Source organism: Lithobates pipiens, unplaced genomic scaffold (assembly GCF_037356315.1).
Source record: "Lithobates pipiens isolate NorthernLeopardFrog02 unplaced genomic scaffold, aLitPip1_a1.2 Scaffold_18, whole genome shotgun sequence".
Lineage (NCBI taxonomy): Eukaryota > Metazoa > Chordata > Amphibia > Anura > Ranidae > Lithobates > Lithobates pipiens.
Window position 1 is genome coordinate 149,532,106 of NW_027507758.1, and position 14,583 is coordinate 149,546,688.

General features: G+C 38.1%; 1 protein-coding gene across 12 annotated transcripts in view; it reads left to right on the forward strand.

The window, feature by feature from the left end:
* The window catches only part of ARID1B (AT-rich interaction domain 1B), a 527,934-nt gene that overhangs the window by 183,344 nt on the left and 330,007 nt on the right, over positions 1-14,583 (forward strand). For all 12 annotated transcript variants that reach the window (XM_077486264.1, XM_077486251.1, XM_077486257.1 and 9 more), the window contains one exon: positions 7,943-8,056. In XM_077486264.1, coding sequence (XP_077342390.1) covers positions 7,943-8,056 — 114 coding nt within the window. The remainder of the gene's footprint in view (positions 1-7,942; positions 8,057-14,583) is intronic.

The window sequence follows — 14,583 nt, forward strand, 5'->3', positions numbered from 1 at the left end:
TGGGTATCCAGTCTTCTGATTATTCCCAGTCCTATATGGACATAGAGTGTTATGTATATTCCATAAGGCTACCTAAATGCTTACTATTACATTTTGGTGTCCTGATTCTACTTATTACCTAGATGTACTTACGTTTTGTTTACTGGTGTCTTTATTGTTGGATTGTAGTTATGGAACTACCTTTCTGCTGAAAATAAAATATTTGGAAAAAAAAGAAAAGAATATGATGAATCCTTATAAACAGAGGTTACATGTGGTCAAAACTACACCCAAATGATTCATAGATTCAGCCAACTAAAGCTATATGCAAATCTTGACTTTCCTACAGAAACTCTTTGTTCTGCAAAAATAAAATGGAAATTTGCATATAAATGTAGTTGTTTATATTAACTGAGCTACCAATGGTTATAATATGCAGTTTTAACTGAAGCTAAACCTTAAGTGCGTACATTTTCCACATACCCAGTTTGCACTTCCCTGATTTAGAACAGATTTACTTTTATCATTTAAAAGTCTCTCATAATTCCTTTCACTATAAAATATTGTGAATTCTTTGACTAATGGTTGTTGTGTGATAACCCATAAGCTTGTGGTAATGGTGTGGGGAAGGAGATCCTATTGAACAACTTTGGAAAAACAATTGGAACACAGATCGAGTCGGGTCTTCTCATGCAACATCAGTACCTGACTTCATAAACGCTTTTTTGGTTCCCACTAAATTCTAAATTCTCATTGAGCAATTCCAAATCTTGTGGAAAGCCTACCCAGAAGACTGGAGGGCAACACCAAATGAATGCCCATGGCTTGGAATACAATGTCTAACAAACTCGTATAGGTGTGGGAATCAGATGTTCAAAACTTTTGGCCACCTAGTCTGTAAAGGCAATTACTGGCAGGGTAAAATTTGTAGAAGAGAGGTAGAACAGAGGGTGAAAGTAAAAGCATGAAACTATTTTGAGAGACTGTCCCTCTTTCTTCCTCAGTTGTTCCTCTTTTGAGACAGAGGAATTGACCTAACTAACAAGTGTTACACTACACCAAACCTTTCACACAAACCTTTTTATGATCACATTATTTTAAAAGGCCAGTACAAACGAAACATTATGATAAAAAAGCTATTTTTGCTTATTTCATTTTTCATGATTCATGTAACTGGGGTCATGGGGTCCTTTGCCTACACACATTGTACTAAAAGATGTTCCGCTCTTCCATCTCAGAAAGTTGGGATCTATGATAAAAGTAACTTGCCTTACAAGCAGGGATGATCTCAGGAAATTTCAAATGCTAGTTTGAATCCACCTGAGCTATTTTACCAGGAAGCTATTACTGCACACTGCCAGTCACAAGCGGCCAGCTGTGGGGCTGGTAATGCCTCTGGTGTGGGCAATGACAGCTTCTAGGAGGGATCGCTCAGGTGGGTTCAGATTAGGATCTGAACATGTCTGAGCTCATCCCTACTTACAAGCAAAATTTAAAACCAGGCATTCTTATATATTTGGTGTTTGAGTGTACAAGTCTATTGAGTATATATGTTGGTCCTCTAAGTGCATAGTGCATAGGGGCAGAAAAAAGACCAAAAGTGGTCCATCGAGTCTGTCCATTTTTTTTTATACGTTTTTGTATTTTGTTTTTTTGGGGATGTTTTTTTTTAACTTTTTTCTGAGTATAGATCTGTGTTTGTTCCAAGCATGCGAGCATCTAAGTGGCTGTCTTCATCTAAGGTGGCATCCACCTCTATATATATATATATTCTCAAATTAGTAAGCATTTACAGAACAATACCTGAATGAAGAGCCCAGAACTAACGTATGAACAAACAATTGTGTGGTTTGATTATTTACTCAATCCTTTTTAAAAAGTCTGGACATCATGTAAAAACATAAATGAATGCTGTTTGTTAATTGGTTGTAAGCATGCAGCATAATGCAATGTTTTGACACATATAAAGGAAAGCTAGGGTTAATAAAATAAATCTTAGTGTGACTCCATTTTTAGCTCTGTATTTTTATGTCCTCGTCTGTTATTATTTGTTCTCATTTTCAGCCAAGTCAGGGTTTCCCTTAGTATTACATGCCAAAGTATCTTTCCTTGAAATCTTGCCAATAGCCATAGGGTGTATGGACGTAGCTTTGAGAGTAATCTCAACACGTGCTTTTAATGTCAGAAAAGAATACATCTGTGTGTGTGATTTGCAGCTTCCCAAATCCTAGAGTAGGAGGAAGGTGTTATGGTTGATTTCATTGATCAAAGAGTAGGGAGTTCTACAGCTTGTGTGTTGCACACTGCAATCAATGGTTCCTCTGTGAGTTTATTATTATTATTCAGTCACAGAAGTTTTTTTTTTTTATCTTCGTATGTGTTTGCAGTCTATGCTGAGATTGAATAGTCTTTTAAATGAAGGTGTATTTTTAATTTTCTTTAGCTGGTTGTTGCACCAAATAAGTAAAATAAGTGAATGTGTTTTGTAGTGCTTGTGCTATTGAATATCTTATTGATACTGAGTTTTTTCCTCTAAAAATAACATACCATATTGAAATGCATTTTGACAATACAGATTTAGAAAACAAGATGTTCTTAGAGTTTAAGGGCCCGTTTACACCAGTCTTCGTTGTGGTAACACAATGCAAAGTACTTTGTGTTGTGGCATACTGCATACTGCAAACCATTTATTGTAAAGGGACCCCCACGTCGGAGGAATCATTACTGCTTTACTTTTTTCACTGCAACATCTTTTGTGGTGTGCTGTAACACAAGTGTGCATTTTTGATGCATCGAAGTACCAGGCAAAATGTTCATTATGCTTTTAGCCTCATAAAAATGATACTTAATTTTATTAATGGAATTTGTGTAAAGCGTAAATGGACAGTAAAATGGGCCTTCTATTTTCATTGATGGCCGGCATCTGTTTATTTTTTCTGTTCTTTCATACCTTTAATGCTGGCCAAACCATCAGTAGTTTGGTGGCAATTTATTGGGCCTCAATCCTCCTTCAAACACAGTAGTTTCTAAGCTGTTAGAGAGCATATATAAAAAATTTGGTAAAAATCGATCCAAAGCACTTCAATTGCACCCAAAACCTGAAACATTTCAGGTTAACGTTCATCCCAAATTTTGGATTGTGCACTTTAGGTCCTGAAACCAGCAAAGATGTCAAGTACACTGGGCAATAACTATTTTAAGTCTCAGTTCACACAGGGGCGGCATGACTTGCAGCGCCGCGACCTGCACACGATCAGCGGCGACTTTCAAAACTACTTCTGTATAGAAGTCAATGCAAGTCGCCTGAAGTCGCCCCAAAATAGTACAGGAACCTTTTTTCTAAGTCGGAGCAACTTGAGTCGATCCTATTAGAACGGTTCCATAGTACAGAACGGAGCGCGACTTGTCAGGCGGCAAAGTCGCCTGGACAAGTCGCCCCTGTGTGAACCGAGCCTTAGGGCAACTTTTGGGCAACAGTTTTTGTCAAAACTGTAAACCAATCAAAACATTGTTGGGGTAAGTTATCCTTGATTTTGTTCAGTAGTTTTTTTTTTTTTTTTTTTTTCCAGATTGGGCAGATTGAAAATGGTTAAAAGTGGTTGAAATGTAAATAAACTGCATTTTATTACAAATGCTTATTTTTCCTTACACTTCAATGTGATGAAGAGTGTAAGTATATTGTTAGGAATTATTGGTGAGAAGACCAAAGCCTACATAGATAAATATTATTCATTTTTACTTTTATAAACAATATAGTGCTCAACAGAATGGCCATGGGGTTGTGATAATGGAATGTTCCTTTCCACTTTAAATGCTGCTGGTTGTATGTCTGTTTTTTTTTTGTTTTTTTTTCTCTCTCTTTAGGTTGTGCCTTCTCTATGCCCTCCCAATGCTTTCTCTGTTTTTCTTCTGGTTATTTTAGAGAACTGAAGTTGGCATGATTTGAGGCCCACTGACAGTGTGGTGGACTGGGAAAATATTCAGTTTAGAGACAATGTTTAGCATAGCATATTGCTTTCCCAACATAAGCACCTCTTTGCAATCTGCTGTAAGTGGATTACATGATTTATAGAGACTTTTAAAATCAAAAGATCATAATTTACAATTCTATCAGACACTAGTGTTACTAACAGAACAACTTAATACAGGCTTTCACTGTCATGTGATACGTGCTAAAAAAATCTATACTGCATGGATTCATTCTGTAAAGCGTACCTGTGGGTAATTGTTCTGGGGTTTTTTTTTTTTTTGCAACTTTATTATAAATAGCAGGCGACCCAAAAAACACAACCAGCTTCTTTTCTTGAGTTCTGGCTCTAGCAGTTATATACTTGTACTCATGCTTTTGGGTATGCAGGGGTGCCAAACAGGCATTGGATGTAAAATGCAGGCACATGGAAATGCCCGGTATTCCTAGTAACATGATATCAGAACAAAGACACCTCGGAGTACATCAGTCATTCTAGGACTGTCCCGTTTATTTTGTTATCCCCTGATCCAAAACTGCAACCAAAGCTGTACCTCTATAGAGTGCAAATGAAGATCCAACTTCACCAGAAAGGTTATGATGTTTTGGATCCATCATAAAAAATAGCATATAAAAATTAAGACATCTGCACTGTGGCGTTAAAAAATCAGATCAAGGTCTTGTTAGTAACCAAATCAAATAAAAAAAATATAGCTATTGTGTAGCGTGACTTTCTTATTAGTACAAATGAAATAAACTAGTGTACAAAAAAATGTCAGTGTTGACTCTATAGGGAGATGGTGGTTGGCCTCTGAACACACTCACAGAAGAACATTTTGCAAATGTGAAGGTGTTTTTGGTTCTTGATTTACTCCATCACCTTGGACTATATACAGCCAATTGGGACTTTGTTTCTTCATCAGTTTAACTATATATGTTGATATATTTTTTTTGTACACTAGTTTTTCATTTGCACTATTGAATTTCTTAACGTGGTGCTACACAATATTATTTTTTTTTTTATATATAAAAAAAAGCATAATCCTGGAATGGCTGTGATGTACTCCCAGATGTTTTTGGACTGAAATTGTGGCCCCTTTGCACAGGTTGGAACCCTTGGGCACCTGATGAGCTGCCACTGATTACTAGCAGCACATGTTGCTTGACCGCATTGTTTGTATTGCTATTCATGGTAAATAACTCTAACAGAAAAAAATTCATACAAGTTCGTTCTTATACTGAACTGCAAGCTATATAAACAGTTGACATAACGTGAACTGCCTTTTTTTGCTGAAAATTTGTAATTGTGTCCAGACACGGTTTTGTGATTTATTTGCTGCTGCAGACAGCGCAGCTTGGAGGGTGACAACATGTTCTCTGTTACGGTTAAGCAATATGGTGGAATCACCTTGCCAGCTGCAGCCTGATTGTTGGGCGATAAAAGAGGAGCAACTCAAGTCATGACCTCTGCTCACTCTTCTCTCTCATCCTGTCTGGACATTCCCTAGCAACACATGGGCAGGCTTCAAAGCCTAGCACCCCTTGTGGGGTGATATCTAGATATATTCCGATATTTATGGAAATTCTAGGTAAAATAATTGAAGTATTTGTAGAAGTGAAGTATTGCATTTCAGTATCTGCCTTGGAATTCAACTTCAAGACCTGGAAATGTATGTAAAATTTGGCAAATGGTTTTTCAAACATATTTGCAGAATACATGATTTTTCAATTAAGTTCAACCTGCATTTTAACATTTTTCCGAATGTCTCTCTCAAATCACCGGTATTCATATCTTTTTAATGAATAAGGACATTTATACGTGTATCTAAATCTATCCACACCACAATAACTTGAGTTTTGTATGTGATGTGATGGAGTTGCCTTTGTCTTGGTAGATTTTTTTTTTAGCCATAGCTTCTGAAAGAACTGCATGTTTCTGTATTTATTTAGTCCATTTATATTCTAAACTACTTTCATTACCTGCATTCAACTATGCAGAATGTGCCGTAAAGGCTGAATATGTGCTTGGGCAGTAAGCGGTCCTTACAAAAACAAGGCCAAGTGTATTACAAGCAAGGGTGCTCATCCTGTTGCCCTCCAGCTGTTGCGGAACTACAAGTCCCATGAGGTTTTGCAGGTTGACAATTACAAGCACAATGGGACTTTGTAGTTTAGCAACAGCTGGAGGGCCACAGGTTGAGTACCCATGAGCTACAGCGTATGCAAGAAGCAGATACTTAAGCCAGCCTTTTTTCAACCAGGGTGCCCTCTGGTTTCTTCAGGGGTGTCTTGGCAAAATGTCTAAAACTTGCTCAAAAATTGTGTACGATCCAGCGGGTGGATCAAACCTGACTTTTTGCTACACAAAGCCAAGGTTTTATTTTGCACCATTACAACCTTCTAGCTTAACCTTCTGGCCTAACAATAGCAAGTTAATAGCGAGGACATCTGGCGCCTCCACAGCATCCTTGTTTGCCTCTTCACTGCCCCTTTCCATCAGCACTGGGGTCACATTAGTTGAGGGAGAAGACAAACATTGGCATACTAGTAAGTACTAGAGTGCAAAGATGTATTGCTTTGGAAGAATAAATCACCTCTAACATTGGGTGTTGTATAATGTAAAGCTATTAGTTTTAGTTTTGTACATTTTGCAATAGGGTGCCTAGAGATTGTGCGGAATTTTAAAGGGTACCTTGACTGAAAAGGAAGAGAAACACTGATTCAAGCAGTCAAAGTGTAACACCCTGCTATAATATTTGATGTGAAATATAAAAATAAAATAAAAAATAGCAGTATACATGTGAACCCAAGGTCCTCTACTCATTTTGGAATTTGTGATGACCCATTCTTCAAAGGTCCACCAAAATGTATGCTGCTCTATAGAACCGATTTTTCTTTGAAATTATGTTCTGATACAAGAGCGAACAGTAGAAATGTTTCTCAACCTTGTATACTTGGGTGGGTGTGCTGATTAATCTTACTTACTTATTTGTGCTATTAGGTCTGCGAGATGAGACTGCTATTAATTAAAGCACCCATTGCTTGACTTCGCATCTATTGTCGTCTTTAACGTATCGCATAGTGTGCCGTTTCCATATATAACTAGATGAATTAAATATCACCATGGAGTGCTGTGTGCTTGCTTATGCCACTACATGTAAATTAGCCAGCTGGTTGTTAGCTGGTGGCAGCTTATTTACTATCGTCAAACCAGAATGGTTTTACCCTTCCCCCTTAATGTAATGACAATAAGTGAGAAATCCTGCCACTCTTTTTTGACATAACTGAATGGTTCCATCTGCTTCACCTAGGCAAACAAAATTAATTGTGTATCATATTTTTATTACCTTGTATAAAATGGATGTGTTTATGGGTCCTATAGGGAAGTAATGGAAGGTATCTGATTTATTCATTAAAGAGTTGTGTGATGGATGCTGTCCCCTTATTCACCATCTCTGCACTTTTATGTATTAAACTGGCCATGCTGTTTTCCTCCTACACACTGATCTTTGTCTATTGAGGTCTTGATGTTGACTCGTTGTATGGAGTTAATTTTTGCTGATATAAAGGATTCACTTAAGATTGGTATTTTTGTGACTCAGATTCAGAATATTTTTATTAATCTCAATGGGAAATTACTAAGATAAGGTTACATTCAACAAATACAACACAAAAATCACAATAACAGGACACAACAATAAAATTACCAATAACAATTAATTTAACTTGGATGCCTAGAGAGAGTATATTGCTGCGGAGAAAGCCAGCACAGGAAATGGCCTAGTAGGATTTTTTTTTTGGCCTTATTTACAGTAAATGCACATGCTTTTTCACAGCGTAAATTGCTTTTTTTTTTTTTTTTTAAGATAAAACCTGTATTGTCTATAATCATATTTTCTGCAAAGGCTATTTGGGGGATTACCTGATGACTGTTGGAGCAGCAAATATAATTATGCCACACATATTATATATTTTACTTTTTTTGTGTGTGTTCAGGATGTTCCTCCAGAAAGCTATGGAAACAGGACACAACCTCCTTCAATGGCTCCTGCAAAGACTAACCATGAAGACTTGAATATAATACAACAAGAGAGGCCATCAAGCTTACCAGTAAGTTTTATTTCTGCTTCAGATTTGTTTTTCGGATGCATTTTTCTTCCCAGAAGCTTTTTGATTCATAAATTGTACAGGCTCAGCTTTTGTTTGGTAAGAATGGAATATGGGATTAATGCACAAAATGACATTGTATAACAAATTCAGATGATTCTTTGCCAACCTGGTGGTCTGAGATGTTTTCCTGAAAGCAGATCTTGTTTAACAAAAGCATTGGCCATTACCTTTCCAACGACTGTAATAAGCAGGGTAGAAAGTGATAGATACGAAGGATAAGGCACCAGCCTGCAGAGCTCTTGCAGTATCTGTTTCTGTGCTAAATATCCCAATAAATGGCTTTCCATTTACAATGTGTGTTAAAATTCTCAATATGAAAAAATTATTAATGAAGGCATTGGAAATTGCAATGATTATGTGTTGTAGCCTATAGACCTTTTTATCACCTTTCATAAGTTTAGCGCAACCAGAAAAATTTATGTTGACCCCACAGGAGGGATTAGTGCTAAAAGTATTTGGGGCAAACAGTAATTTTGGAGAAAATCCCTTTTACTTTATTGACCCCTTAAACAGGAGTTGTGATTCTAGTTACGAGTGGTTTTTAAACTACTGTACAATATCTTAGAGTAAATACACACAGACATACAGACATATACAACATTTTCGCCACAAAAAAGTTACGGACTACTAAAGTTAGAGAGCACATTGTATATTACTCATAGGGTTTGATTTACTAAAGGCAAATGGAATGTGTACTTTGCAATTGCAGTTGCTCCAGAGCTTAGTAAATTAGGGTAAGCTCTGCTAACCTCTATCATACAATTGTGCAAGAACAAAAACACTTATTTTTTTTGCGTGAGTTTGGGTATTCTTTGCAAAGTGAAGTTTTCCCTATTTTATTAAGCTCTGTAGCTAATTATTTTGCAGAGTGCAGCTGCATGTGCAAAGTGCACAGTCTATTTGCCTTTATTAAATGAACCCCACTGTCTTTAAAATTATGCATTTAAAATTAAAATTAAAATTATGCATTACCTGCTACCCTCTACTAGCTATTTTGTAAAATTTAAAACCTTCATAAAAAGAAGAATTTAAAGAATATGTCAGATTATTTGAAACTAAAAGGTGTATCTGCTACTTACTTTTCAGACCCAGTTATGTTTGCACTGTTTATGACCAAACTTTTCTCAGAATACCACTTCTGCTCGGTATTCCTCAGGGATAGCATATGACAAAGTTCATATGATGTTAATATGCATTATATAAATACTCAATATATTCCTATGGGACCAGTTGCTCCTTGCTTAGAATGAGCAACAATTCCTTGAGGAATATTTAATGGTGATTTAGATCCACTTAGTTGGAATATAGTGGCCGACAATACCAGTCTATTAACATCATATGAACTTTATCTTATGCGATCCATGTGGGAATATCGAGCAATGTGCTCTGAAGCGGTATTCTGAGAAAAGTACCATTGTCCCTTTTTATCGTAAACCTTACAAACATAAGTGTGTTAAAAAAAAAACAAGCAGCAGATAACTGGATACACCTTTTTGTTTCAAATAATACATATTCTTTATAACTGGTGTCTATTTTGTGAAGATTTTGAGATTTACAAAGTGTTCTTTTGGGGATTGATGCTCATTAATAAGGGCATTAAATATCTCTGAAGACCACAAGTAATATACAGTATAACATGCTGTCGTACCTAAGTAGTCCTAACCTTTTTTAATGTGTGGGAAATTGTTTTTATATGTCTGTGCATGTTTGCACTGCTAAAGATAATGTTTTGCAATTTGCAGAGTTGGTCACTTATTGCTGTTGCATGGTCCCATTACGCCTGTCTTGTCCTCAGCTCAGCCTTCCCATTGCAGCCAGAGGAACCTGTCTGTAACATACCTCCGGCTGAACATCCATTGCAGAGAAACAGGCCCATCACTCTACCACTCCAATGGCAGCCTTCCCCATCCTGTGAATTTATTGCCAGGCAGCAGATTCAGCTCTGGCAGCAGTGCCTTCCCTATTCCCATTGGCTGGCCGTACCTCAGGTAAATAATTTAAACTTCATCACCTCAGGGGCCCAGGGCTTGTGATAGGTCCCCTGCACTAGTGTGTTACTTCATCACAGTGTGTCTACAATTCTGATCCTTTGCCTGACTTTGGATTACTCTACTTTCTGCTACCTGCCCTGGCCCGTGACTACCTCTGAATTGTGCTACTGTTGTTTGCCTACCTTTACTTGATCCATGCCCGCACCAAACCTTAGCAGCACTTATATGCTAACATTTTCAAATGCACCTTACATGTATTGAAAGTGTTCTTCCAGGGTTACCTTATTCTTTATTAATGCTTTGCTATGGATCCCACCAAAGTACAGACCATCACTCATAGGGCCCAGGCTGCAGAACTGAAAGCAATCTGTCTTTTTCTGGGCTTTTTAAGCTTTTATAGCAGGGATATGCAATTAGCGAATCTCCAGCTGTTCCAGCTGTTGCAGAGCTACAAGTCCCATGAGGCATAGCAAGACTGACAGCCACAAGCCACAGGAGAATGGTGGCATTAGTTGGAAGGAGCTTGGCACTCATTTGTGGTCTACACTGACCACAAGAACTTGGAGTATATTGAAACAGTCATACGGCTTAACGCCTGTTGGGGTCTCTTCTTTTTGACTTGTTTTAACATTGTTATTAGTTATAGCTAGGGCTCTAAGAGCACTAAGACAAATGCCCTTTCATGTAGCTTCAAACCCTGTTCCATGGATTCCTTAGAAATCCACAGTATTCTGCCTTCTGCTGAAATCATGACTACTTTACCCTGACATTTGTAATTTTATGTATTTGAGGCACAGTCTAACTCCCCAATTAATTTACTTTTAGGTAAATAATTTCTTCTGCTACACCTCAGGCTTAAGGATCTACCAGAAGGGCATGACACCAAAATGGCCAGACACCCAGATATTGCCAATGCATTCTCTTTGGTTTCTTGAAACCTATGCTGGTCTACCCTCCTCAAGGACACCTTCTCTTATGCCAAAGCCTGCAAGCCCTGTATCAACTTCAAGTCCTTTAGGTCCAGGCTGTCCGGTTTGCTCCTTCCTCTATCCAAGTTCCTCCTGCTAAACTTTTCTCCTCTATCCAGCTGGCATCCCTAGTAAAACACAAGCTAATGTTGAATCACCTGAAATTCTGTAGGTGGACCTGTCAGTAACACCTAGATTGACAAAAATCTATTTTTCAAATTACTTTTCTAGAAGATGGCAGGTGGAAAATTTCTGGTCAAACAGCACTCGCATCCAGACAGATGCAGGCACTGTTCGGGTATTTTGACAGGTGGCAGTACTAGCTGTCAGAATACAATAGCCCATAGTAGGAGAATCATTCATCCATGCAGTTGGTGGCTCACAAGCTAAACAACAGAAATCCATTTGAATATGGCCATGGCCAACTATGTTATACCCCAAAACATTGGAACAGAGGAACAAAATTTACATCTTTGTTTTGGACAGAATCGTGTTTCTTGATTGTTACCAACCTGTCTTTTCCATATGCCTACCACCCCCAGACTAAAGGGCAGACTGAGCATAAAAAAAAAAGCTGTCCTGCCATTTGGACATTAACCTCCCTGGCGGTATTCCCAAGTGTGGCTCGGGGTGAATTTTCATTACCAAAAGCCACACTCGGGATTGCATCGCAGTATTCTGGTAAAGTTATTTACCTTGTCCCCAGGATCCTGCAATGTCCCCCTGCTGTATCCGCGGGCTGTGTCCTCCACCTGATTCATCACTGTGCCGGGCTCCATTCCCTGCGTGCATCGCATCGCATGGGGATGGAGCCCGGCGGCAAATTAAAAAAAAGTGAAAAATACAGCACACACACAATACACTGTAAATTTGTAAGATTACATTACTATATCAAATCATTCCACCTCCCTTTTGTCCCTAGTGCTTTGTCCAGCGCCCTGCCTGCAGTTTTATATTATATTTACTGTTCTTTCTGCCTGGAAACTTGAGAAAATCCATGGCATCCAAAAAGTGTTCCTCTACATCAAAAGCGGTTTTAGACCAGCTAGAAAACAGTGATGGTATATTAGAATCACTTGCAGAATTGAACGATAATGATTCCTGGGGAAATTTGTCATCAGACGTTGAAAGTGACGACAGCGACGATTCTACGAATGAGCAAATTTCAGTGTTTTTGATTTGATTACATTATTGAATACAATGTATTGTTATAATATTATTTGTTAGAATTATTTATTATTATATAATTTATGATTTCGTGTTTCAAACTTTATCATACCCGGGATGTCTACTAGTCTCTTGGACAGATTTAAGTGAGTTATTCCTAAGAATTAGGGGCCTACAATATAAAATGCCAAATATCCATGTGCAACAATGTACCACTTTGAGCTTCAAAAATCAGACATAATCATACCCCCAGAGAGGTTTAATATCTACTGGATGCTTCTCATCTACTGTGCACAAATGTCACTGAGCCAACATGCAGACTTGTCTCGCCAGCAGTGAACAGCTAGGGTACCCTCACAGGCCTTACAGACCTTTACTATCTGAACCTACTGGCAAACCACATCACTGTCTTCTGTCACCTCAGTCACTATAGACAGTCCTTGCCAATACAAAAATACATTTCAGATTTAAACCCATTCTGGAGATCTCATTGCAAGTCACTATATAGAACCAAAGGATTACTAGGATAGCTCAGCAGGAGAAGCGCTGCCCTCTGGAGCATGACCCCAAAGGTTTTGATGACAGTGCTGAAGCTAATAAGTGGAACAAGGCAGCAAGGCAGTGTAAGAGTATGTATGTTGGTGTGTGTGTGTATGTATGTGGAGGGGCAATATATACTATAATTAAATCTGCACACTAGGTCAATGCAGATGGTGCAGTTGTGTCACTGTCAATTGACGCAAAATGCACCATTTCTGTTACTGTAGTTATGTTTCTTTCCACTGAAACTGAAAAGTAGCAAAGATGTGCTCTGTAAGTAGAAAATAATCCCAAAGTGATGTCTGGAAGAAAGGTTGCGGAAGGTAGGCGAGTTCAGAGAAGAAGTGAACGCTCCCTAGGAAAGATAATAGCACCTGAGTTATTCTTTCACTAAGGGTTGAATAAAGAATATACAAGTACAGTAGCTGGAATATGAAAATGTACAGTATATATATTTCCCTGCCCATGTTTCTAGTGTTTTGCCACAGTACTGTAAAGATGAACAATGCTGTTTTCCTTTGTTTGGGTCAGGAAATTTTAACTAAAAATTGTTACTGTGTGAAAGAAGATTATTGACTCGCCAAGCCTTCAATTTCCAGTGAATAGATTTCCCTCCCCGCAGCTTTGGTAACATGTTGTGCATGCGTTCTATTTTAGAGCAAACTGTAATTTGCAGCCGAGACAGTTAGATGCCCCACTGAACTTTGTTTAAGCCTGAAATAAAGGCAAAAATCTAAAAGCCACCACAAAGTGACTAAGCCTTCTTGAATGCTTTCCTCAGCCATTTTTAAGCGCCTGCTCTAGAGAACTGACATTAACTGTACACAAGATTTCAAAGAGCTTTGCCTGCTATTTAGATTACTATACGGATGGTGTTCCAACTCTTATTTAACTGCCGATAGTGCACATCTCTGGATAATAGTTCTTGTTTTTTTAGGCTTTTTTTTTAGCAGTGGATGTAGCTCCATTTTAAAATAAAAGTAAAGATTCCTGCAGAAAATTTAGTTGTCTATTAAATGGCAAAGGTACAGTATATGGGAAAACTATTGATTGGACATGTTTCTTCTTTGTTTAAGCTTAAATGCCAGATTTTTTTACCATGAGAAGAGTCCTTGAGTCGTTCTAACATGGATATACTATAACGTTGAAACAATCACATTTTACTAAAACATTTTAGCTCTGTGCTTACTAGTGCTTTTCTAGCAGGAAAAAAAAGCCTGAATATATGAAGTTGTAACTGGTATTAGTTTTGCACCTTTGATACACTTCCTTAAACCAATTCCTTCCTTTTATGTTAAGAGTCTGTGTTGATACAAATATAGACTATAGTGCCGGTTCACACAGGGGCAGCCCGACTTGCAGACTTTGCAAGGCGATCTGCACACGACTTCAGCGGCTTGCAAAATGACTTCTGTATAGAAGTCAATGCAAGTCGCCCTGAAGTCATCCCAAAGTAGTACAGGAACCTTTTTCTAAGTCAGAGCCACTTGAGTATTAGATCTATTCCATAGTACAGAACGGAACGCGACTTGTCAGGCGGCTAAGTTGCTTGATAAGTCGCCCCTGTGTGTTACTAAGGCACCTTCATGGCACAGTTGTGACTTGGGATGATATCCCTGTTTTAACTTTTGAAATACATGTTGAGGGAAATGTGGCCCTTTTGGTACCAGACCTGGAGCCATAAAGGGACACATAGGCTATAGTTACACTCAATGACTTGGTTTCAAATGATGTAATCCCATTTTCTGATCATATAGGGACATTAAAGTATGTATAAACCAACGAACAAAAATTTAATATA